This window comes from Zonotrichia leucophrys, chromosome 2 (assembly GCF_028769735.1).
Source record: "Zonotrichia leucophrys gambelii isolate GWCS_2022_RI chromosome 2, RI_Zleu_2.0, whole genome shotgun sequence".
NCBI lineage: Eukaryota > Metazoa > Chordata > Aves > Passeriformes > Passerellidae > Zonotrichia > Zonotrichia leucophrys.
In genome coordinates, this window is record NC_088171.1 from 63,957,193 (window position 1) to 63,984,312 (window position 27,120).

At 41.0% G+C, this 27,120-nt stretch overlaps 1 protein-coding gene across 2 annotated transcripts in view; it reads left to right on the plus strand.

Annotated features, from left to right (window-relative positions):
* Nucleotides 1–27,120, plus strand: part of JARID2 (jumonji and AT-rich interaction domain containing 2) — a 210,919-nt gene that overhangs the window by 142,796 nt on the left and 41,003 nt on the right. For both annotated transcript variants that reach the window (XM_064705208.1, XM_064705209.1), the window contains exons 4-5: nucleotides 8,274–8,443; nucleotides 22,481–22,657. In XM_064705208.1, the coding sequence (XP_064561278.1) occupies nucleotides 8,274–8,443; nucleotides 22,481–22,657 (347 nt within the window). The remainder of the gene's footprint in view (nucleotides 1–8,273; nucleotides 8,444–22,480; nucleotides 22,658–27,120) is intronic.

Sequence of the window (27,120 nt, forward strand, 5' to 3'; positions counted from 1 at the left end):
ATGTCTGTATGGAGAGGAAAACTTTTTGTCCAATCTCAGGTGTTATAACCTTGGAGAAAGTAGATTTAAAAGAATAATTTCCTTCCTCTTTGTCCAGATCCCACACTTACTTATAGAGGAATAAGGCTTTGGCCCTGGATTTATGGAGAAGTCTGTAGGACAGTTGCTAAAGTGTGATCTGAAGACTGTAAGAAAAGTGCTTCTTGGGAGCTTTATTTAGCTGCCATGTCCTCATTTGATCACACTCCCACTGCTGCTTCTCTCTGGACAGCAGCTACTAAAGCCTCCTGTACCTGCCACAGTGACTGGCACATGGGACAGGTGGAAGGGTTTGAGTATTTGATGGTGAAGTATGCCATTGTTGAGATATTTGAAGGTGGATGTGTGGTTTTGCAATTGTGCCCTGCTGGAGTTGCACCTTGGTAAGTCAAAGTTAAGTTTTGGTTTATGCACGATGAGAGGTTATGACCCTGCCTGCAGTGCTGCAGTGATGGAAATTGTGTGCAATAAGCATGGACTGTTCTTGCATCAAGTCCAGTCAAAACCAGTTGCAGCAGTAAGGTGACAGGGGACCCATTCTCCTGCAACTTTGACTAATTATGCTTTTGGTTTTTTGGATCATTTCTTGTTTCTCTTTGCTTCCCTGTATCCTAAAGTCCATGAAAGGCACTCAAGTTCACACTGGGAAATCCTACTGCTACTTAAAATAGTGTCTAAATTCCCTGAGCACTGTGGATGTTTCAGGGCAAAAACCCAGGACATTGAGTGGCCAGTGTGATTTGGCCTTCTCAAGGTTATCTAGACCACTGAAACACCTGCACTTACTGGATCCACAGGTGAAACCTGAACACAATGTTAGTTTTCTACAGCTTCTTCTATAAACTGTCCAGTATGGGCCTCAGCCTAGCAGGCAAGGTGTCCCTACCTATGCCATTGTGACTGCTTATATAGGCAATGTGGAGTATGTACAAGGCTCATTTTTGGTGGCTGGAGTTGTCCAGTTCCTCCTAACACAGCTGAAGTGGTAGGGGATGGTAACTGTGCCCAGCAGCTTTTAAGGACTCCCACTTTGCCCAGTGCCATCTTTTGTGCTGTTTGAACAGCCAGCTGTTTCCCTTAGGAGGTATAAGTGTCTCTGCTAAACTGCATGACACGAGGAGGGTTTGGAGACTGCAAGTACCTTCTTGTAATCAGTGAGCATTACCAGGAAAAACAGGCAGTTCCAGAATTAATGATAACTGGAGCAAGTTTTTAGGAAAAAAAGTTTGTGTCTAGCTGTACTTTGAACTAGTCAGGAAGCATATGGGTTAGCTCAATTATTGTTCATTAAATGCCATTCCCAAACACCTTTCTGTTGTTAACAGGAGAGGAGGTTCTCAGAAACCAACTGTTTCCCATTTAACAAAACACACACACACACAAAATCTCAAAGGAAAATGTGCATTCATTCATTGTTGCTAAAGTTTTAGAGCAAGAAGTGTTTTTTAAAGGAACGTGCCCTGTTAGGCTTCACAATCAAGGACTGAATGGACTTAATATTGTGCTTTCATTGGATCGCTTGAAGATTTAAATCTGGTATAAAATTGTGTTGTTAATTTAGGCCCAATTTTGATTTACTGGCCCACAGAAAGTAAAAAAGATTGAGTGAATAAAGGTCTTAGCAAAAACAGCTTCTGAAAATTGTTGCATTCAACCTTTCTGCAATGTTTAATTTACATTAAAAGTAAAAGTAGCCCATATTTTTTTAATCATATGATAGGGTTAAGAATTATGCTCTTACCTGGTAGTACAGGTCTAGGTTGTGTCTCAGGTTACATTATCTTGTGAATTATTTTGAAGGAGCCATATCTGAGAGTGATCCCATGCTTTGCAATAGTTAGCTGCACTTGATATCTGCATGGATGGGAGCAACCGGGTCTCTTAATTTCTAATCCCTTTCTGGCACAAACCTGTGTAGGGACACAGATACTGACTGAGTCTCCATTTCCTCTACTGCAGATTTGCTGGCAGTAGCAATGGAGTCGTGTTATCAAATGGGCAACAGATACCACTGATACGGGCAGAAGATGCTATCCCAGTAGCTTTGGGGCATGTGGGAGAGGAAATGCAGTTCAAAGGACTCCTTCACATGCTGGCTTTCTTGCTCTTGGTGTGGTGCTGTTGATCAACCTGACAGGGTAGCTTGGGGCACAGTGGTGGCAGAGATGTGTGAGTACAAATAGAAACACTGCCTAGTGCCACCAGAGCCAACACATGCACTCAGGTGTGCTCCAGGGACAGCCAACAAGATCTTGTGTTCTGAGGGGAATTTTTTCCCCACCTCATATTTTTGATTATCCAAATGTTAACCATCGCAGTTTGGGGAAAAAATAATAAGTTTCATATAAGTTTTGGCATTATGGTCATAGAAAACTTGTTGAAGTTTGGAGCCCTGTTCACATGAACTGGTGATCTTCTAGAAGGTCACTGTTAGACTTGCTCTGAGGATTGAAAGGGTAAAATGTAGCTTAGCCATGCTTCCTGCTGGCACAAGATTTCTTTTTTGTCCCATGAAGAATGATACCTCCAGCAACAAGTTTTGCATACTCATCTTGGGCTTGCCTAGAAGTGCCTGTAACATGGTCGACTTTGAGGTGGAAATTACACACTTGATAATCATCTGATTTCCAGCAGACACCTGGCTATTAAAGCCTAAATTACTTTTTTATTTTATTTTTAAATGAGGGCAGAACATTTCTGCAGCCTGTCACATTCAAGTTTACCTTACTGAACAAAGCTGCACACACCAAGTGAATTTTTCTGTCCAGACATGCTGTGTGCCAAGAGCGAGTGCCACGTTGTATGGTGCAGTTACACAATTGACATACTCTGTTTATCACCTCCAATGAGACCAAAAGATGGTGCACTTCAGACCTCATTGAGATCAGGGGCACAGAGCCAAGCAAACCTCAGAGATAAGTTTTTCACCATGCCAGCAAAATGTCACAGCAAGGAAGTAAATAACCCAGGTATTCAGCAGAGGGGAAGCTATAATGATGTTAGCGTGGACAAAATCTGTGAGGTAGAGCGCTTAGCCATGCCAGAGCCTTCCTTTAATTGTTAAATGAAAAGCACACTGCAGTGAGAAGGAAAATGGGAATTAGTCACAAAACTGTACCGCTCAAGCAGCTGCTACAGCTATGGTTCCTATAGTGTTTGGAAACCTAGCTTCTTGTCCTGCTGTTATCAAGAAAAAGTTATATCAGGCTACAGAAAAGCAGGAAAAGACAAAAGCAAAAGTGGAGTTCAAGGAGTAAGTGAAAGGTAATGAGACCAAGCAGTAAGGACATATGGTAGCACACACTAAGCAGGAAGCTTGGTGGAAACCTGCAGATTGCTGGAGATTAGAGAACATTTGCAGAAGAGTGTTTTGCAAATCTCTTCCCAGTTGAGATGCTTAGGCATGAGAACAGCCTCTCAAACCCAGAATTTTCTATAAATAGATTAGTATGCATTCAAATATATTACAAATCTGTGTGTATTTGGTTTTGTGTGTGTTTTATCATATTTATGCTTTGTTTTCGCTTAGGAGTTATGGAGTAATAAAGTGAAAAGAGTAAGATTTTTGTATTCATGTACAACAAAATCTCACATACTGATAGTTTAATACTTGATTTGTGGCTAGCACAACATGCACTGTTATCTAGAATGTTAATGTTTACTAAATTTAACATAGACTGCTGTTACTAGCCTGAACTTTGCTTTGTGAAGAAAAGACCGCCTTTGTGTACTAAGTCTTTTTTTCCTAAATGTGAATTTTTTTACAAGCTAAAGGAATGGTGCTAGGATATGCTTTTTTAAAAAGACATTCTGAAGCACTTTTAGTTAACACAAACTGTATTTTAATTACAAAGAATGCATTTTGCTTAATATGTTCTACTAAAAATGAGTTCTACTCTAAAAAAGCTTCAAAAATAATATTTTGTGTTGGGAGAGAAATGTTTTGTTGCCTAGCCTGACTTTTTGTAATCAGGATGTTTTTGTTGTGGTGTTTTAGTCTCTGGCTGAAATTTACTTTCTTAGACCTAAACAGTCAGTTCAGTAGAAGAGACACATACCCAAAGGAGGTGAGACTTCCTTAGGCTGAGGCTTTTTTGAACCTTGCGTCATAGGTATGTGTTTAAAGTCTCTTAAAAGAAGTAGAAGTAAAATAATCACTTCTGTTGAGAGAAAGTGGTTTACTGTTTATTTTTAAATGGTCTGGATATTTCTGGCTGCATGTTGGGTGTTTGCATGACGTTTCGATGTGGGATTATTTTAAGTTCTTTCCTCATCCTTTTCCGTCTTGCGAAGTTTTTTCTGTTTGCGTATTTATGAGCCTTACATAGTGTGTACCCTTTCAATGAGGACAAAGTGAGCAATTTATTTTGAGGACGGAAACAGGATTTTTTTTGTTCTTTCTGCTGCTCATGCCAATCTGTCCGTTGTTGCCAAATGCACGCTAAATAGGTCATTCCAGCAGAAATCCTTGCATTAGGAAGCAAAGAGCAAAGTGTTGGTGGTGTTAGGCATTTAAACAATCATGGATTCATTTATGTTGGAAAAGACCTTTAAAATCATTGACTCCAACCACTGACCCAGCACTGCCAAGTCTACCTGTGTCCTTCAGTGCCACATCCATGTACCTTTTTAAATGCCTCCAGGGATGATGACTCAATCACTTCTCTGGGCAGACTATTCCAATGCTTTGCAACCCTTTCTGTAAAGAAACTTTTCCTAATACCCAATCTAAATATCCACTGGCAAAACTGGAGACCTTTACCTCTGGTCCTGTCACTTGTTATGTGGGAGAAGAGACTGACCCCCATCTGGCTACAAGCTCCCTTCAGGTGGTTGTGGAGAGCAATGGGATTCCCCCTGAGCCTTCTTTTCTCCAGGCTAAACACCCCCAGCTCCCTCACTCAGTTCTTACAGGGCTTGTGCTTCTGACCCTTCACCAGCTCCATTTCCATCTCCACCACCTCAATGTATTTCTCATGGTGAGGGGCCCAAAACTGAACACAGCATTTGAGGTGTGGCCCCACCAGTGCTGAGTACAGGAGGACAGTCACTGTCTTGGTCCTGCTGACTACACTGTTCCTTTATAAATTTCGGATAGGCACCATCGTACACAACACTTTCATCATTTCTGTTCTCCTTGTTCAGAAGTGATGTGTGAGTACGACCTGATATGCTTCCTCTAATGTAACTGTAGTGAAGAAGGAGGGTACAATCCTTCTTTGGCAGCAGCTTCACACCTAGATTGGATTAAGTGTAATGTGAAACCATACCTGAAATAACTGGTTTTATGCTGCTAGAGGTTTTCATGGGGACATACAAGTTTATTAAGGTGCAAACATGCCTTCACAAGGAAACAGTTTGAGTTCCTGACGATGTTTTTTCTTTGCTGGCCCACCTTTGAAACTGGTCATGTTTACATAAATCTGAAGCAATGGCTACTTAAGAACGTGTCTTTTGCTTCCTCGTTGTGATTCTTCATCCCTGTGTGCTGTAGCTACAGAATAGTTTATTTCTTGCTCACAGCTCACTCTGTATGCACTGTCAGGCACTGAAGTAGAAGCCTATGGAGCACACACGTATCCAGGCAGGGAACAGTACCCCTCGCAGAAACCTAAAGGATGCTGCAGTCATAAAAGAGTTCTTTCATTTACTGTTGTTCATAAATTGAATCAGTGATATTTACACCCTATAACTGCTTGTGGTTTTAATAAAAGATGGATATTTCATAAGGGGGCCTGGTTTTGTGTCACTGGTGAAGTCAAACTGAGCAGATGGAAGTAACAGCCATCTTTCTTCTCTGGGAGGAGAAGCATTTCAGGCACATCTGACCATATAGCAACAAGTCTCCACAGCCTCCCTGGGAGAAGCAGCAAAAGTTCATGGTTGTAAGTGGAAGGAATACCTGGAATTTTCTCTATCCTTGCTGAAATCAAGGGCCCCCATGGGTCTGAAGAGCCTGTGATGCTGCCAGGCCAGGCTCTGTGCCCCATGAGGATTTTTTTATCCCAGAAAAGAATGGTAGCAGAGAGTGTACTTTCAAAAAGAGAACCAAAAGTACTTTAGGTTCCCTAATTCATTTCACATCTATGCCAAACTTGCAAGTCGTTCTCTAATCCTGTTTCAGTGCTCTGGGGACTGATAATAGGAATACTGCAAACCAGCATGGATGATTCTCTTGCTGCAGAGGGTTAATTTTGACTCATAAAACAGGCTTAATTTTTACTTTGTGGCATGGTGGGTGGTGGTACTCCTTGCTTATCACTGATCACATGAGATTTGTGCAGGTACAGAGATGCAGAGAGCGGGTGGGTTTATGTTTTTAACAGCCTGGCTGATGAAGCACATCAATGGGAAAAAATTTCTGTGCAGAAAGCCGGGATGCTCGCTAACCTTTATAGTCTGCTTTTTGCCGAGAGAGCATATGTTTTGTGCAGAACAGGAGCCGACACAAAGCGTTTTTCTCTGGCTGCACGCATGGTTTTGGTGATAGAAATGTAGTTGCTTGAAATTAAAACACCATTCATCCTGCATGGGCGTCCTCGGTCTGCTTGAAGAGATGGGGCTTTGCAAAGCAATCTGAGTAATTTTTTGGAGATACAGGCATATCTATACAAGACCTTTATCCTGGAAAGATAATTGTTCATAGATATGAGGAAATATATGTGCTAAATTGTCTTTTAGTTCCAGTTCACAAATTATAAGCACCATGATAAAAAAATTTGTAAACACCAGGTTATTTTTGCCATGGAGGAGATTGAAAAAAGCAGTAGGAATGACTGGTATGTTTTGTTGTTCAGGACAGTGGAGGTTAGATAGTGAGGACAAGGACAATTTTATGCATAGTTTAGGGAGAAAACTGCTGAATGTTACTTTGGTTCTCTGTTGTCATTAGGGGATGTGTTTGTTGTAACAAAGCTCTTGTTACCCAAATATCTAAGGTTAATACCCATGAAAAACAAGAGGTTTGCCAATTACGAGTTACATCCCTCCCAAACAATAACTGTGCTTTCCTTAAGTCTCAACAGTCAAGGCTGCCATGGAGTGACAAGACCTGGGCTTCCCTTCAGTGTTATTTAATATGTTTCACTTTGACATTATGTAAATACTCTGCTATTAGGGAATAAAATGACATAAAATTGCATCCTTTCTCAACAAGGTTTTAAGTTCTTTCTGTAGCTTCTCTCCTTTTTGAAGCTGTAATAAAGATCATAATTACAATCCCAGTTGCTTAAGTGAGAAATTAGCATGTTCTTATGTGGGGAACTGAGCCAGGCTCCCAGCGAGACCCCCTCCGGGTATCTGTCCTGCCCCAAAACGCTTTCCCTAATACCAATTTACGTTCTAGACATATTAAAGAAAATCATATTCATTGCTACATAGCAGTTAATCAGAGCCTTCAGATAGGCTTGAAATAATTTGCAGCCAAGTGCCAAAATCACCTGCAGCCGCTCATTTCCTGCAGCCGTATTCTGGCATGTTTTAAAACTAATCAGAGAGTGTCAGTCCATTGCCCACTACCAAGACTGAACAAATTAATTCCACACATGTCCTTCAATATTACAAATTTATCCCAAATCCTGCTTAACCCCACTGCTGACCTCCTTGCTTACGGTCTTCTGGGCTGTGGCCAAACAAATAAAATCTAAAGGTTTTGACTTGATGTTTTCCCTGTCAAAAATATTTTCTCCTAGAGGTTTTATTTTTTAGAACTGGGCACAAATATATATATACCTTATCTATTTATATATTTTTCTATAAAAATAAGATTCTAGCAGATTGGAATAAATTAAAACCTTAATGGGGCTAAAATAAACCTAATTTGTAATTTAATTAAAAACAGAAAGCAATGAGCACTAACACTTAACAAAAAAAAAGGCATTTTCGTGGTGCAAAATACAGATTTAATTTCCAAATAAGTGAATGGTAAACTGTAATTGTATCATGTGCAAGAAGACACTCAGAACATATGAAACAGTAGTCACAGATTTTGCAGTCAAGATGTTCCCTTTCTGGTTTTCCAAATTGTAGCAGAAGATACCAAAGGGTAAAACAAATAAAATACTGTCTTCATTATTGACCCAGTTAGGGATTTGATATTGGTGAGAGGTTGATTCAGATCTCGATCTCTCTCTCTCTCTGTCTCTCTCTCTCCATTCTGTATAGTGAATTTTTATGTTTTCACACATCCAGCAAGTTCTGCCTAACATGTTTCTGATGTGCTCTTGTTTCCACAGGCCAAGGCTGCAAGCACAAAGGAAGTTTGCTCAGTCCCAGCCAAACAGTCCCAGCACAACTCCAATAAAGATAGTGGAGCCGTTGTTACCCCCTCCTGCCACTCAGATTTCTGACCTCTCCAAAAGGAAGCCCAAGACAGAAGATTTTCTCACTTTCCTCTGTCTTCGAGGTAGGTACCTGGCAGCAGTGCTGGGGCACAGTCTCATTCACAGAAGGAGCTGTAGCACTGCTCGCCAAGCAGCAGCCAGACAAATGTACTGGAGCTGCACTTGAAGGTATTGTGTGCATTTCAGCTCTCAGCAATCTGACTGTATCTGCAGCAGGAGCATTCGAGTTCATGGTTCTAAAGATCATAAAATGAGGCTGGTAATAGTGCAAAAAGAAATTTCTTTTATGCTTGGCTCTCTGTTACCCTGAATGGGTTTTTGTCTAGCTCTCTTAAGTCCTCCCTATCCTCCTTTGTTTTGTCTGACTATAAACTGGAGAAGTGCTTAACTTGCCTGAGTACTTGTTCCTGCAAGAGGAGAAAATCTGCTTGGAAATTCCCCTTGTCTACCTACTCACTGTCCTTTATTGTTCAATCTGAGTGAGGCTTTTCATCTGACAGTGGGTGGAGGGGTTGCCATTGTTCTTGTCTGCCTCAGGAGCTGGATTGTTCCTGTGATGATAATTAAAACAGGTGAGCTCCTCCTCTCAGCAATCCAAGTACAAAGGAGGCATCTGAAACTGTGGAGTGAAATACTTGAATTACTTCACAGTAACAGGTGCTCGAGCCTGGCTGGAGCTGTGTGATATGTCAGGGATCCATGGGCTGTGTGTGTGCAAGCCTGCATGCCAGACTTGGGGGGCCTGAGCATGAGGTACTGTCTAGATTAAGCTAGAGAAGGAGATGTTACTCGAGTGGTCATTTTTCTTAAGACTTTCCATGGCCCTGTGTCCCAAGTAATGTGTTTAAGATAGCAACTTTCAGTTTAATCCCCCAATTGTCATGTTGTCTCTTGCTGTGTGTTTCTGGACAGGTGCATCCCCTGTCTCATTAGTTAGCCATAGCTGCGTGCTCTGTGCTGGAATGGTGCCTCTTGCTGTGGTTTTGTCCCATTACCTACTGAAAGGGTGTGCATTTGTTACAGATAAAACTTTTCTGAAAAAGTCTTTCCCAGTGGGTTGAATCTTTCAGAGCTTGAGTTTCCCTTTCTTAGGTCTCTGTTGCATCTGTGGACAGCAGTGATCAACACCACCTGTAGCTTCCTGCTGAGGCTTTCTCACCTTAATGCAGTGTAGTTTGATTTCTTTTTTTCTTCTGTAAGGCTAGTGGTGCCTTCAGACTGGTTGCTAATTTATCCATCTTATTTCACATCCAGTATGGAGCCTCCATCCCTTTGGGACCTCTGGTAAAGGGGGTGGGTGGAGGGGATAGCAGAGGGTGATTTGCTAGCTTTTGTGTTTATTTAAAGGATGGAGAGGAGCAGAATCTAATGGAGTTTAAAGTGGCATAACGGTCCTCTGAAATGTAATCTGTGGAAATGTATTTCTAATTTTGTGTGCCGTGAGGTTGATCAGTCTGTTGGCAGCGTGTCACTGCTGTGATCTGGGCCAACTGCCACAGTTGTTGGTGGGAAGAGTCAGATGGGGGTTCTGTGTATCTGTGTGTCTGTGTGTGAGCACACATGGCTGCATTCACACACTTGTTTCCACTGCTTGCTAACTAAGCATGTGCTATTTATAGCTTTGAAGGCCCTTGCACTTACAGAAAGGCAACCTGTGTGGGGCTGTCACTTATCTCCACTTTTATTTCCTACTCTCTTAGCATTCTCTCTGTGTTCTGGTTTAACAATGCAAATGGAAAGCACGGGTACTTTAGTCCTATTGCAGTGCTTCATGTTGTTGGGCTTTTTTTTTTTTTTATTTTTTATTTAAATCAATGGGTGTTTAGCTCTTGCACCTGTAATTTTCTCCTTTGTTATTCATCTGTGGCATAATTGATGTTTTGTACTGTCAATTAAGAACTTGCAATTCATTCCTAATTTCTTCAGTATGCAGGAGTACTCGAACATTTCTGACAACACATGCATTCAGACAGCAAGATCACAATTACAATTATGTTAAAAACCACAAGGGAGAGTCTGCTCTGAGTGCCACACATGGCATGTTCTTGGTCTGCTTAAACAGTCTGAAGAAAAACTGTGAAAGGGAAAGCTGTCAGTTTTGTGTTTCAGCACCCCCACAAGCTTATTACCGCATCACCCCTGTATTAGACATGAAAAGAGCCAGTTCAAGAGAGGCAGGAGAATCTTCTTGGACACCTGCTCCCTGGATGCTTCTCTGTGGAGGAGCAGGAGAGTGCTGTGGCTTGGAGGGAGGAGTGGGTTGTTCAGACTTGTATTAGCGTGATTCTGGCTTCTGTGCCTGCACTGCTGTGTCCTTCAAGAGGTCCTGGCTGCCTGAGGTGGTGTCCATTTGGCCTCTGGGAATGTTTAGCTCCAGGTGGTTGTCTTTTGATGTGTCCATTTCAAAACCAGGAGATGGAAGCTGGTTGTTTATATGCTGGTAGGGAGTTCATGTAGCAGCGTGCTGGTACATCCAGCTCCAGAGAGGTCCCACAAGTGACTCTCCAGGGCACTGGCAGGCTTGGTTTGGTGCTACTCTTCTGGTCCTGCCTAGTGAGCCTGGAGAGGGAAGAGCCAGCAGCTTATTAAGATCCTGCATAGGGAAGGAAGACTTGGGATTTTTGGAAGGAGTTATTTTGATTCGGAACCTCCATGCTATTATTTTTATTGCAGTGTTGAGGGTTTCAGAATTGTTTGCATGGTGGGACCAAGTGGTTGTTCTGACTTCTGTCCAGCTGTACGTGCTCACCTTGGCTCTTTGTGCTTTCACCATGAAATGCAACATGCAATTGCATGGAAATAAGAGCACACTCACAGGGTTGAAGATCAGCAATTCAAAAATCTTAAGTGTAGTAGTGATAAAATCCAGGACAGTAAATCCCTATGTTTGTTTAACTTTTTTTTTTTTTTTTAAAGTGTCCCTCAAAATGATCTGGTGATATAATCCCTAGATTCATGATCAAAACCTTTTTTGGAGAAAGCAGTCTTTCTCAGGATTGGTGGGAATATAGCTCAGTGGTCTTCTCTGCCCTTGTCCCACCACACCCAGCAGTGGTGTCAGAAGCACAGTGCAAATTTGTCACATCATAAAATCATGAGTCATTAAGGGTGGAAACCACTTTCAAGATCACCAAGTCCAACCTTGAAGACTCAATTCCACCATGAATTCACATGTCAGGGTGTACTTTTATTTTCTGTTTTTAAACAGAGAAATTTAAGCATCCTGTCCCCAATATGGCTCACTCTTCATTGTTCTTGTGGGGTTTATTTTGAGTGGGAGCAGCTGAATTCTGTTAGTGAAGAAGCAATACTATCATGCTACAGTGTGGAAGAAAGTCCCTTGACATAAGATCCCATAGTTAGGAGAACAAGTCCCATTTACCTGTCCTGCTGTGTGTAAGAAAATCTAATGATTCAAATAATTTTAACTGCCCCCCACTCCATTAGCACCCTGTAATTTCAAAGGGAAATAATTTAACCAAGATGACCTGCTTGGTTTCATTATCCAGAACACAAAGGCTTTAGACGTATTTTAATTAGTTTGTTTTTCAATCTCTTGATTTGATAATACACTGTACTAATTACTTCTTAAAAGGTAAGTGGAGCACAATGAAAAAGCTGTAACAGTTGATGAATATCTGAGACCTGGAATACATTCCTAGACTAACCAAACTTGGCAAGGCTCCTCTGCTTTCTATTATTTTAAAATCCTCCTTTTAAAAAGATTGGTGATTTTAAAAAAATTTATTAAATTGTGACCTAGAATTTTCAACACAAGGAGGGGAATAGTACAGATATCTCTGAAGTGTTTGTCTGCAGTGTTCTTATCTTTAAATAGCTTCTTTGAAGGAGCCTGTATGCCCTTTGCCAGAGGCATAATTAGTGTCTTTCAGCAGCATGTAGATATGAGTGTGTCATCTCCGTGTAGTTGTACAGCAGCTCTCACTTTTACTGTGTTTTCTGCTTTTGATCATATTTTTCTTAATAGCTTCTGTTACAGTGCATTCAAGTTACCTCTGCTCTCTGTAATTATTTACAGGTTAAAATATTGTGAGTCAAATATCAGGCTAAAGGATGAACGAAAAACAACTCCCTGTGAGCAATAGATCTTTGGCAAAAGGTGATAACAGGGAGGCTGGGATTAGGAGAGTACATTTTAAGAAGTTTTCCCATGATCAATTTTCTAATTAAGCTGAGCCTCTGGGAGTTACATGCTAGAGAATTTCAGGGATTCCTAAATAAAAATGGTTTAATTGAGATCTCACAAATTGAGTTTTCAGGCTCTTCTATTCTGCAAAATGCGTGATTATTCTTTTTCTTTAAATGCTGTGCTGACTTAATATTTTGATGATTTATTACAATTGGGCAGAATCAAAACAGAAAATTTCACTATGTGAAATGTTTGTCTGAAAATGTGCATGTTTGTCTTAAGTTCAGTAACTTCTAACTTTTAGTGCAGTGTGCTCTTAAACGGGCTTTTTATTCTTTGAAGCACTGTATTTGGGTGATAAAAAGGGCCAGGGGCCTTTGATCCAAGTCTTCTTTTTTGGAGAAATTGACTGTGTCAGTTCATACCTGCGGAGATTTCCGATGACAATGGGAGAGCCCCCAGAACCAAAACTTGGGATTTCTTAATCTTGGGCTGTTAGAAAACAGCTGTTAATTTGCCAATCTTTTCAGCAAGGCTAAAGGTATGTGTGCCTGTTAGTTTGGTGTCAGCAGGCTCTGTAGTCAACGTGTGCTGCTGTCCTTAGAGAGCTGCTGCCTTGCACGGGTCACTCTTGCAGCACCAGCCATTGGCACCATGGACACTTGATCACCACATCAAAGTAGGCAGATTGGATAGCACTGCAACTTGATTGGGCTGGAAGCCAAGCAATGAAATGCTGACACTGCCCAAAAGTATGAGCTTCTTTGCAGTCTGGGTTTGTTTTTATAATTCCAAAATTATATTAAAACATGCAGACATACAATAATTTGTTTCAAATACTGGAAGACAATTTTTTATTTATTTTATTATATCATTTAGTATTTGGAACTAAAATTTTAGGATGGATTGAAAATTCAAGAATAAACTTTAGGTTGAATTTTAAATGCACGAGCCATTTAATAAAAATAAGTTTGCATTTAGTAATTGTAACCTCAAAATTTATAAGTTCTGTTTTAAAGTTAACATTAAAGTGTAGAATATAAGCTGTTTCTCACACATGCAACCATTTAGGCCATCCATGGAATATGAGCTACTAAGCAACTCCTATGGTGCTTTAGGACAAGAGTAATTTAATCAGTATTGGCAGGGACAAGTGGTTACACAGTCTCAGAGTGAACAACACTTGTGTGAAGAACAGAGAGAAGAGACCCTGGTGACCACCACCATGGATTATTCCTTCCCAGGGGAACAGAGTGCTGCTGGAGTGCCAAAACTCCAGACATCCAGTGGAAGGTACAATTTCATGTCAGTGTGTGCCTGCTGGGAGATTTAAGAGATTGGAAGAGGTGCTGAAGTAAGATAGAGTAATCTGTGGGTAGTACTACAGCTGGAGGAAAGCTTTTTCTTGCTTTTCCAGTTTTTGGGCCCTTTCTGATGTTAATGATTCCAATATCTACCCCTGCAAAAAGCCACAGGATGCAGTTAACTGATTGAAATGGGAGACTAATCTTGAGGTTTAGCTCTTGTATTTGCCACAGATTCAGTCCTAGTCCCTCAGCAAGCTGCTTAGTATTTTGTAAAACGAGGATAAATATTTAACTCTGTATATAGGTGTCGACATAGCTGGGTGTTGGTAATGGACGAGCTACTGGCATAAAATCTGAGTGCTGTGATGGCAGCAGCAATTCGAAGCCTCACTGCCCAGGGGGCAATGTAAAGTATTCTGGCAAAGGCAATTCCTGCCCTTCATCCCAGCCAAAAACCTCTGAGCCTGCTTCTCTAACCCGTGAATATACCGTAGCTTCAGTGTTATCCAAATGGCTGATTTTATGCTAGGGATAGACCTAGCAGGATCTCTTGGATATGAAACACAGCCTGGTAGCTTGTTGGGAATGTCCTCACGGTGGTTTGAAACTTCCATACTAGTTTTGTTCTTGGTGGGAGGGAACATAAAGTTGAAGTGCACATGGAAAGCATGAGGTTCGCTGTAAAATCCAGTCAGGCTGGTGGAGTTAAATTGCTTTGAGATTGTCAGATAAGAATTGTAGATGTAAGAAGCACTCCATTGTTTTTGGTTTTTTTTTTGTTTTTTTTTTTTTTTTTAATTTTGGGCACTCTGTTACTCTGGAGTGTTTTGCTAAGTTTGGAAAGTAGACCTTCAAGTTTTTTCCTGCAGACTCATGCATTTCCCCACCCTTGCTCCATTTCTCTAGAAAAGGAAAAATTTTCTTCAAGCTTTTATGTTTAAGCTCTACTAATTTGAAGAACAGACTGAGAAGAAAATGGGAGTTATGTTGCTACACTAGTCAATAAATTAAATGTAACACCAGGCACATTGTGATTGGAGCAATGCCAGCAGAGAGAGGAGTTGGAGCCCGGTTTCATTTCTGTATTTGAGATGGCCTTTTCCTCCCTCTTGCTCAGGCATTGGGGAGCTCCCTCTGGGACCATTCCTGCAGGTGGAGTCAGACAAGTGAAGTACAATTGCTCTTTCCTATAGAATTTATGTAGTTTGTGCTCCTTTAGCCTGGCTTGGTAAAACAGCCATAAGGTGCAGGCATAAATTACATATATTTGCCCTTCAGGGATTTGGCATTGTCCTGCCAAAACAAAATAAGTGGGGCATATAATAAATGAGAAGCAGGCCTTAAAAGTTAAGCATTGAGATGCCAGCACATCAGGAGCATTTGAGAGGCAAGGTTTTTCCACCTGCTTACAGCCACAAAATGGGGCTGTGTGTCAGAGGAGAAGCCAAACCTCTGGACGTGGCTCACCGTGGGGCTTGGCAAGCCATGTGCTTTTTTGGGGCAGGCTGAAATCCCACATACCTTGACCTGCCCTGTGTGCAAATCATTCTAGTGTTTTAAATTGTTTTAAGATTTTTCCAAAGCACATCTGGGTTGTGTTTAATTGTTAGAAGGCAAAAAAAAAAAAAAAAAAAAAGAGGAGCTAGAGGGGGAGTTGGTGTAAATAATTCATGGAGAAGAATCCTCCAATTTTGCAGAAACCACAGCCCAAATTACAGAGAAGGCTTTTGGACTGAGATGATTTTTGTTGTGGTTGTAACATACCAGGGTTTGAATCCCGTCCAGATGAAAACATTTGGTTTGTACTTCAGTAAATACTGCAGAAGCACTGCCAGCTAATTCTGAAGAGTAATGAAATAGTATTTTTGGCAAAGCACAAGCACTTTCCATACTTCTGATTCCACTCTTCAGATCCAAATTCAGAGGGGTTTTTTAACATGTTTAGCTAGTCCAAGACAAAAGTTAATGTAATTTAATGAGAAACAAAACATAACTGTAATTTAGGAGAGAGAACTACACATTTGTCAAAAAGAAAAAAAAGTAATAACCTCATTAGTCAAATAAAATGGCTGAAAAAGAGTATAGTTTATTCTATTAATCAGGCACTTGCTGCTGAGGTCAACACATCTGTGTGTAGAGGCTGCAAAAGCATCAGTTCTGCCTACTGTTAGTAGTGAGCCTGAATTTTGCACATGCAAAGGGTGACATCTTTCCTAGAAAATTGCTAAAAGCATCACCATGACTTAAACCCCCTATATTTTGCTTTGTACTTATTGTTGTATAAGCACCAAATTATTGTAAAAGAGGGCATGAAATACTTTTGTCATTCTTTCATATGCATTAGGCTACACTTAGTGTGTAGTTGTGGTAATAGGTTTTTCCTATACATTTAGGCTTTCTTTTGTGTTGCTCTCACAATAGGAGGGAAGACAAAATACTCAAGAGAGAATTTCAATAATGAAACTGAAGATACTGATGGAAGCAGTTGCCAAACATACTTCAAGTAGAATTTTTTTTAAAGAGCTGACTGTCCTCCCTTTCTGTAATAATTCATAGCTCATTGTAACCTTGATGAGTGATTTAAAAAAAAAAAAACAACTCATCATTAATGACTTTCTCAAAATTTACTACATGTAGTAGTATCTGATCCTAGGAGCTCTTGTACTGGTGACGAGGGGGTACCTGGGTTTGTGTCAGCTGTCTGAACTTTCTGTGTGGCTTGCAATCCCTTAGTCTGACATGGAAATTTTTTAGGCTTTCAAAATCTCACTCTGAGGTCCAGCTTTGGTGATTTGGCCTTTCCCCATGTGTTTTGGAGGAGGGGGAGAGGGCTGGGAAGTTCCCTCCAGGTTGGTGCCTGACTTTGGCCATGGCTTTTCTGCTCTCAGCTGTGAGACTTGTTAAGCTGGAAAAGGTGAGTGGCATGTGTCTGGACCAGGGCAGCAGGTTTGACTGCACTGTCAGATGGATGCCTTGTATTGAGCCAGCCTTAGCTGCAATGTCCTGTACACTTCACCACTGTATTTGTTACCATTTCATGTCAGTAATCCCTTCCATATCTCCCTTCCCCCGTTGCTCCCTCAGCTTGTGTTCATCTGTTACCTTACCTCTCACCACTCACCTTTCTCCAGCCCCAGCACATCTGGGTTCCTCTCTTCTGCTCTGCTGCACTTCACAGCCTTTCTTACACCTTACTCCTTCTGCCATGGCTTCTCCTTCCTTCCCAATATGTTGCAATTGCCCCATCCAGATCTTTGGTGACAGTGTATGCTTTTATGCAAATATTTCTGCAAAAAAAATCAGCTCTCTTGGTAGGGAGGGGAGGGAAGGAATTTAGGAGTTCTGTGCTTAGGCATCATCAGGACACAATATAAAATGTGCAGCTCCTACACGAGATTGGAAACATACTACATTTAATGTTTTGTTTAATAATATAAGGTGATACATTACACTACACATTCAGTAAGAAAAAGAGTGCATAGAAATTTTCCAAATCTTTTCTTGAGAGCTTATAACATTACATTACAGGTACAGTATTTATTAAGGGACTTTAATTTCCTTGGTCTGGGATTTTAATCTGAATCAGTTCCCTGATCCGATTCACCACATGGCCCCACAAAAAAAATTACACTGCCACAGTTGAGGAGGTGGCACAGGTATTATAAGAGGCCAGGTGGGGGTAGATGTTCTGTAGGCCATTTTTGATGCCAAGAAAAATGTCAGCCACCAATAGTCTAGATGGTTCCCTTTTCCTTGCATGAAATGCCTTCTAAATGAGTGGTAAGAAGTCAAATTTAATTTCTAGGCTGCCATCAGATTTGCTGAGTGAGCAGGCTTTTCAGGCACCTGCTAATGTGGTGGCAGGGTGTGTTTCTCAGGGTGGAGGGCTGCTTGTGTGCTTTCCCCAGGCTCTGGAAGGCTGCTCCCTGCTCTCCCCCTTCATTTGTTCCAGTGCCCATGGTAGCAGCTGCCTGCATGGTGTGGGGGCTCCCAGCACAGAAGGAGACTTGTAAAATTCAATACAGCCACAGGCTCTCGTAACTCTCTCTCACCCACTCGCTCACTCTCTCTCTCCCGCTCAGATTTTTCTGCCGTGTTCTTGGGGATGGAAAGTGAGGAAGTGGGAATTGTATACCTAGAGTGCTGAGCCTGGCAGGCACCACCTCCCAGGCACAGATGTTGCCCTTTATTCGTGGCATTGCCGCTCTTCTTTTCTGCTGTTGGTTATTATTTCCAGTGTCACTCTTTATAATACCCTTGGTAGGCTTTGAGAATCACACTTTGGTGCTGGGGAGGGCAAGAGGAAGAGGAGGGATGATTGCTCATCTTTATTTACTCTTACTGCCTGGCTGGGAAATATGTGCAAGAGGGAACCAGCATAGCTGCTGCCCCATGGGTTTCTGTTGCTGAGTGTGTCCAGGAACAGATAAATGTGCAGAATAGTTATCTGTGAATTTTACATATCAAGGAAGCCCCTACAATGCTGTGTTCTGTGAATGTGTGTGTGCAGATGTGTCTGCTGAACCTGCAGTTCTCCTTATTCTCTTGCCATTTTGGAGAAGTTTTATCATCTGGCTGTCATACATCATTTTCATGGTAAATATCTGTTACACATGGAGTAACCTGAGAGCAGCAACTCTCAGCAAAGTCTGTCTGTAAGGAAAACCAGCATGGTCTTACCTTGCAGTGAAGACCAGACAGATTTTTGAGGAAGGGCAATATATTTTATTTGACCAATTGTTACAGCTGGAAAATAGCAATCAACTCTTGAGCACACATTCTTCTTCAGATTTCCAATGGTCTAGAACATTTATAGCTACAGTAACACTTCTTAATATTATTTATATAAATCAGTAGCTTTGAGTAACAAATGGGGCATCACATACACATCCCTATCTGATCTCAGAGAGAATGAGGAATATTTAGGACAGGAATCATTATTACACAATATTGAAGAAGATGAGTGATTACATAGGTTCCACTCTTCAGAGTTCAGTTTCATTCATATGAGTTTTGTTGTTTCATCAGTTGTGAGAAGTCTGAGTATTATTTCCATAAGAGGAGTCTTAGGAGGGTTTGCCTAGTTCTTTCCTTGGTGTAAACCAGCAGCGCACATAAACCACTCACACGTTAGGTGTTGTTTAATAAGCATAATTGTCATCATTACAGCTTGAATGAAATCACAGTGTACTTAGAGGCATGTATTCCCTTCAGTTTGCTCATAAAGGGAATGTGCAGTGTCTTGAGCTTGGCCAGCCTGTTTCAATATTTTAAACCAGTATTTTCTCAGCCTTTTGGACATGTTTAGCTACATAGGCTTAAAGTGAAAGGGGTTTTTACCAGTTCAACACATATTTGTGAACAAATTATTTGAGGCTACTCCAGAACTGAAGTAGTATCATAAAAGATGAGGATAAAAATAGTTCCAATGCAAAAATTAAACAAGAAAACTCAGAGCTTTTAAATTTCTTTCAGTCTTCCATCCATAACAATGCTTACATAGAACAAAAATGTGCAAGTCCAGAATTTTTTTTCTTTTTTTCTGTTTAGCAAGTCAAATTTAATAAATATGTAGGAAAAGCTGGTGGGAAGGAGGGGAGGAGACCCAGACTTGAACGCCAGCTTTTTTCTCCAAGGTCTCATATTGCAGAGTGCTTAGATCAGTAAAGTGAGCGTTAGCAGGACTCTCCTGTGTTATTGGATGTTCTAGTCTAATTTCTCTGGAAATGTACTTCCCAAACAGTCCCAGCTGTCCCAGGAATGCAGTTTAACCATTGTTGTTCATAGTTCTCAATTGGAAAGAATTAAAAACTGTCATTCTGACAGGAGATTTATGCACTGAGATTACAGAGATTTAATACCAGGAGTTAGGTGAAGCTTGTGCCTGCTCTCGAATTTGGGTAAGACTCTCCCTCCTTTCTAAACAGACTGACATAGTGTTTTATTCTCTGCTTTAAGAAGAAAGAGAAAAAAGATTGCTATTGTAATAACGACATTTGCATTGCAGATGATACATTTTTGTTGGTTGCTGTTTAAAGCAGCTGCCAAAAAATCTCAGAGGTGTGGAATTCCAAGGAAGATGAAGCTGAGAGAACAGACATTATCTAGACTCCTATTTTAGTGTCTCAGAAGGATAAATTTCCAGACTATTTCTTTAATTATAATGGGGGATTTCAGTCTGTGTTGAATCTAATTTTGAGGGTTCCAAACAGTAAGGTTCTTTTATGCCACCATTTGTTAATGCACAATGGTGTCAGATGGTGTCAGACTTCAGATTCTTATAAGAACTGATGCACTTGCCTACAGTTTCTGAATCCATACTACACATTTGGGCACCTAGATGGAAGAAAAAACCAGTTTATTTTTCAGGCAGCACTGTCTTAGGAGTAACTATTTTAGACTCTTCTAGTTAGTTGCTGTTGACACTTAAAGCTCCCCTACGAGCAGAAGAATTAATGTGCCTCTCAGCACCTCTTACCTACTATGTTTGATTGCTTGGACTGTGCCAGAAAGTTCTGGGCTTGCATAAGAAATGTGAAGGTTTTTTGTTTCTGTAAGTTGCTACAGCTTCCATGCTGTGAAATATGTCAGCAGTCTTAATTTGATCATTAGTCTATACAAACAGGAGAGCTGTGGCATCCAAAAGCCCTTTCCCCTAGGATAACTGTATGTGTCCATACACTCCTGGCTAGGTTGGATGGAAAAAAGCACAATTTCAGGGGGAAGAATCATCATGCCCTCAATGCTGCTGTAGTGTTTATTCTGGCTGTCCCAGGGCTACCACTCACACACAGCACAGGGTGCTGGGGGGGAGTTTGTGTCTGCTTCTCCCCAAGGCAGCCACAGTTCAAAGGGGCTGTTAGAGAGGCCAAAAGCCTCTCTAACATCTTTACAGGTGGGGGCTAAGCCTTCAGTGGGATGAAGGAGAGAATTTGAAGGGTCAGTTTTCAGTAAGAAAACTCATGGATTGAGATAAAGGCAGTTTATTAGGCAAAGCAAACCTGCAAGCAAAGCAAAACAAGGAATTCATTTGCTACTCACTTTTGGCAGGCAGGTGTTTATCCATCCCCAGGATGAGGGGGCTCCCTCACATAAAATGCTTACCTGGGAATACAAATGGTATACCACTGGATGGATGTCCCCACCTTCCTCCTTCTTTCCCCAGCTCTTATTGCTGAGAACAGTGCTATGGTCTGAAATATCCCTTTGGCCAGTTATCCTGTCTGTGTCCCCTCTAGCTCCTTGTGCACCCCAGCCTGCTTGCTGGTAGAGCAGCATGAAAAACAGGGTCAAAAAAGCACCTTGATACCGTGCAAGCACTGCTCAGCAATGGCTAAAACATCCCAGTGCTATGAACTCTGCTTCCAGCACAAATCCAAAACATAGCCCTGTTCCAGCTACTGTGAAGAAAATTAACTCCATCCCAATCAAAACCAGTATATTTAGGAATGGATGATTCATTGCAGAAACAGCCTGTCCCTGGTTTTCTGTCATATTTAGGTAATTCATTAATTTAAAAGTGATTAGTTATGAGTATTTTGTACAACCCTGGTCGAAGCAGAAATATGCAATCAAAAATAAGCTATAGTTAGTTGTTGGCAGTGGCAACACCAACAGCTCAAAAGCAAAGCAAACACAAAATTGGATTTCTGAAGAGCTTGAAGCCAGAAGTGCTTCCTAAGGAAGCACCAGTCAAATATCCACTACCTTGTGTTGGTCTCTAGCCCAGTTCTCTTTGTCCTTTTGTTTTATTTAGCAGCAGGAAAGTAAATGAAGTTGCTGTTATCCAAGTGTGTGACTATAATTTTTCCTTCCTTTTAAAATAATTTTTTCTTTGGTAATAGCTAGAAGGCTCCCTGGACACCTCTGGGGGTTGGTCAGGGGGCTCATGTTGAAGCAGAACGTGAAATTGAGCTCATGAGAAGGTGCCCATTATTTGTCAGCAGTATTTGTACATTTAAAAGTCATGGGACCATCATGGGAAAAGTAGTCAAGAGATGAGAAGCAGCATCCTCAAGAGGAGCACACAGGGAATCAGAAGACCTTTCCTCTCTTTTTGCCTTTGTCAGGAATCCTCCATGCAAATAAACTTCTCAATGTCTTCGCTTTTCTCTTTGTTTCTTTCTGCAGAATTCTGCAAAATAGTGTGTGCAATATTGTAGAGGACTGCAAAGTATTGTGAAATTTAAATGCTTTATTGTGATGATTACTTAGAAATATCACTGAGGTGCAGACCACTTTTTTGCTCTTTTTTCTTCTGTTTGGAAAAGCTGTAAGCTTCTAGTTGTGAGTTAAGATTTCAGCAAGGCACTTGAGCACGCATTTGAAATTAAGCATGTGCATTAGTCCTTTTCTGAATACACAGAGTTATTAATTAGGGCTTGTAGCAAGACTGATTGTCTGAAGTATGAATAGAATGTGCTTGAGGGGGGGAGAACCCTGCTTTTCAAGACCATGCATATTCTGTTGGTTAAAACTAATAAATAACAACCCTCTAGTTAATCAGGCACTGGTCTGACCTCCCAGCTCTGAGTCCCACTCTCCTCTTGCTGTGGAGGACACTCAAGTAGGTTATGATCAATATGGTTAGTGCAGTAAGCAAATGTGATGATGCTAATGAGCCATTTCTTTATAATGATCAGGTTCTCCAGCCCTGCCCAGCAACATGGTGTATTTTGGAAGCTCTCAGGATGATGAGGATGAAGAAGAGGAGGAGGAGGAGACAGAGGACACAAAAACAGCCACAAACAATGCTTCATCATCATGCCAGTCAACCCCTAGGAAAGGAAAAACGCATAAACACGTACCAAATGGGCAAGGTAGGTCCTAAGTAGTGCTGTTCTCCTGCACCCCCCAGTAAAGAAATTTATGAGCTGAATGTGCTCGGTCCTTGTCTGTCCTTCTGGGTCTGATTGAAAAAGTGGTGGAATAAGATGCAGTTTTAGCATCTTGTGCTTTAACCTCTTTCTTCTGACAATCTGAACTCCATGGCAGAACTACTGCACGGCTGGAATTACACACACACACACACACACACACACACACACACACACACACATATACGTATATACTGACATGGGGGGTCAGTCTCTTCTCCATGTAACAAGCAATAGGACCAGGGGAAATGGCCTCAAGTCACCAGGAAAGGCTTAAATTGGGCATTAAGAAGAATTTCTTCACTGAAAGGTTTGTCAGGTCTGCCCAGGGAAGTGGTTGAGTTACTGTCCCTGAAGGTATTTAAAAGTCACGTAGATGTGGCACTGAGGGACATGTTTTAGTGGTGGACTTGGCTGTGTTAGGTTTGTGGTTGGATTCAATGATCTTAAAGACCTTTTCCAACCTAAAAAATCCTGTGATTCTGTGACATGTATGTATATAGGTACACACAGACACACATAGACACAGTCACACTCTCTGGCTTTTGTGAGACTGATGTTTAATTTAGAATGACTTTATTTGATCAAAGTTAAATATAAGCATTCATAAGTGTTATCAAAATGCGTGCCAGGGGCAGCACCTAATTTCTCTTATGCAGTATTGAGACCACACTTGCAGTAGGTTGATACCACATTCATATTGTTGATTGAAAAATTTTATGGCAGAAGCTTTTTCAAGTCAGTTATTTCTCTGCAAATCAGCAAAAGCTGCACTAATTGCACAGTAATTGTGTCACGATGTCCTCGTGCTGTATCTTGAAAAATGGATCCACACATATCGCAGCATTGCCTACTGTATAATGGAAGATTTAAAGCTGTGCTGAAAATTTCTTGAGCCTGCTGTAATGCTCCCCTGCCTGCCTCCTGTGTGATGTGGTTTTTGCTCCAGCAGGAGCTCTTGTTTCATAACTGTGCTATCTCTGTCTGACATAGTTTCAAAATGTAGCCTATGCTCTCTGTTCCCTTCCTCACTATTAGTTTTCCATGAGAATCTTTCATTCTGGTGACTGCCCCTTCAGCTCCTCTCCTTTCAGTGGGAGGACTGAGAGGAAGGTCTCTTCACAGTGCACTTTTTCAGAGGTGACCTGTGCCTGCTCTGTTTGTTCTTTCATGCTACCTTGCTCCAAAGAAGAGATTAGTAAATCCCAATTACTTCACTGATGCTGATCCTCATCTCTGTCTTTCAAAAGGGAGTTTGCTATAAAAGGTGCCTTTGTTACATATGCCAAAATTTTTTTCATGACTGCATCTGAATCTGTTTTTATTGCATACCCAAGCTCAAAAACTCACTTTTTGTGAATGATTTGTGGATAATTGCAAGGGGATGTTGTGCCTAATAGCATTTCAGCTGTCAGCTGTGACCAGGAGCTTTAATGCTTTACCAGTCATAGATCAAAACTTGGCACTTAGGATAGATTCCTAAGTAACCTCCCCGAAATAAGAGGTACAAAACTCTGCATATGGAAAATGAGGCTGCACGTAACAGAACTGCTCCCTTAGAGTTTTAAATGTGATATATCGCTGCAAAAGGAGCTGATGGTGTTCTATGAGCATGTCCCTGATGGCAGCCACTTTGAAATTAGCTCAAAACCAGAGACACCTGAAATCTTAATTGGGGGTAAGTAAAGGCAAACATAATGAGCCATATAATGGCTTCATAATCTTTATCAATATAGATCAGAGAGAGTGTAAATGAAGCTGCTGCTTTAATAGAGCTGCAAAAGACCTTTATAAAATACATAGGAGACAATGTGAGATGTTTTGACAAAGGTGAAGAAACAGGAATTCCCAGAGAAGGCAGCTGCTTCTCCTTCGTCATTGTAATTTCTTTTTTTCTTCTTCTCTCTCTTTTTTTTTTTTTTTTAATTAAAATTTCCTTACCCAGGGGTATTCCCATTCTTCAGTGTCTGTTATGTTGGTTGACAGCCAATAGTATTTTTGTTTCATGTGAATGAAGTAGGTTCTGGTTCCTGTGTGTCTGTTTTAAATGAGACCACACACAAAGGCAGACCAGGGACGGGTGCAGCAAATGAACTTAATCTAGCGTGAGAGTCTATTTTTAATGAATTAAAGTCTTTTGTTTTTAATATACAATGTCTACTCAAGCACTTTGGACCTGAAAATGCTAAGCATTTGCTATGACATACAACAACAAAAGTTCAGAGCTTGATTAATGTCATTAGACAGTGTCAAATGATTGCTTTCTGCTCATTGGGGGCCAACGATTTTTCTGGGCGAAGTCATTTGTCAATATCCTCTTCTGACGCCAATATGGGGTATTATTAAGGTTGCACACCAAACTATTTGTTATAACTGAGCCTGTTGAGCCACGTTTTGGAGAGCTAACTCAATCTAGAGTGCCTGAGTGGGAATGGGAAGCACGTATAGCACGTGGCATAGCTTGCGGCGCAAGATGAAATAATTGGCTCAACTGACTTGTTGCCTTCCAACCTTACTGCTTACACAGATACATTTAAAGCATCAAATTGTTACCTTTTCACCCTCCTTTCCTAGTGCTGCTGATGTGCTGCGCACACATCCAGCTGTAAAAGAGAAAAGTGAAATGCTTGGCAGGAGAAGTGTTTATCTCCTGCATTCATGGGAGTGTGTAAAAGGGAGTGTGCAAGTCTTTCCAGGGAGATACTGGGTCTAAATTGCATCTCCCTGCTGCTCAGAGGAAATTCCAAGTGGTAGGTAAGAGGGTAGGCTTAGGTCTTTGTTCCTTTAAGCCTAATTCTTTGAATTCCTCGCAACTAAATGAATTCTAGTTTGATTTCATTCTGTGGCACAATGGCAAGTTTTCTCTGCAGGCTCCTGAAGAAGAATGTTTGCAGGTGCCAAGTGTTTTGCTAGGCAGGCTGTGATAGAGAGCTGGAAGGTGGAGCTGGGAAGTTGTTGGGTTATCGGTCCCATCTCAGGAGCAAAGGAGGACAGGCATCACTCTACTTGAAAGGGCTTGTGGGCTGGAAAAGTGCCTCAGGAGGAGCAGCATACGCAGATACAGCTGTGTAGCAACTCAGACATTGCATGCAGCAGGCTGCAGTTCCTCTAATAATGGTTGGCTCATTTTCTTAGGAAGAGTGATTGGGGAATTAGATATCTCTCACACAAGCACAGAAGCTCAAGGGCAGAGAGGAGTGCACTGGGCCAGCATACCTGGGAATGTCCTATTGTCTCTTGATGCCAGAGACAGACAATTAAGTTCTAATTTACTTTTAGGAAAACAGAATTAACCATCATTATTTGTAACCAAACTTCTTCATGAAGGGTGGTTCTGGTGTTCTTAGTGGGAGTATAAACCCAGCTTCAGTGTGCCAGCAAAACCTACAGGGTCAGACTGGTTGCTGGATCATGCTGTGTTTTGTTAACATGACGAGATACCAACTGCTCTGCATGCCTTTTGCCTGAAATGACCAGGGGAGAAAATTGTAGAGGTGCTTCTTTCTTTTTTTTTTTTTTTTTTTTCCTCGCTTGGGGCTCAAATTTCAAAACAGACCTGGCAGTAGTGCATAGTAAGCAAGCATTGCTAGAAACACTATACTCTGCTTCAGTGCTGTCCTACTCACTTACCAGAAACACAGAACGTTTCACTTCTCAATTTGCAATGGATAATTTAGCAGAGTAATTTCCTTACATGTGTAGTAGTACGGAGATGAGGCAGGAAAAGATCGTAGATAGGTTTCTTTCTTATTTCATGGTATAGTTCAATGCAGCATTTTTGCATCTTGGGCTTGAATGGCACATATTTTACATACATTACTGTTTGAGTGTACTGTGCGAAAATTCTGGTTTATGGTTGGAGTTCTTTATTTAGTTTTGGCTTTAACTAAATTTGGTATTTGTGGGTGGGTACATGAGACAGAGCCTTAGGCTTGTACATAATTTTTAGTGAAACTAATCCTGAAGAGGTAAACATTTAGAAGAAAAATATGTTTTAAAGAATGAGAAAATTTCAGGCAGAGTGCTGCAATAGTTAATGGGTAGGCAATTATTTTGATGATTTACAGCCTTTTGTTGAAAGACCATGGAACCAGTAATTGTTGCAATAAACATTTTTGCACATTTAATTTTTCTGCAAAAATATGTAACACGAAAATTACCCGGTTTGCAGTAATTTGCATACTTAAATATGCAAATCAGGCACAACACATTTGGGGATTTGCGGATTTTCAGTAACGAGATGTATGACCTGTGGAGAAGAATAGGGAAGCTGGAAGTTGCTCAAAAAAAAAAAAATTGAATTGTTATCCTGGTGCGAGACTCGTGATAACAGAGAGACACTTCATGTATGGACTTGCTGCTTAGTGAGTGACCCTTTTGATGTTGTTTGTGTCGTAATGGTTAGG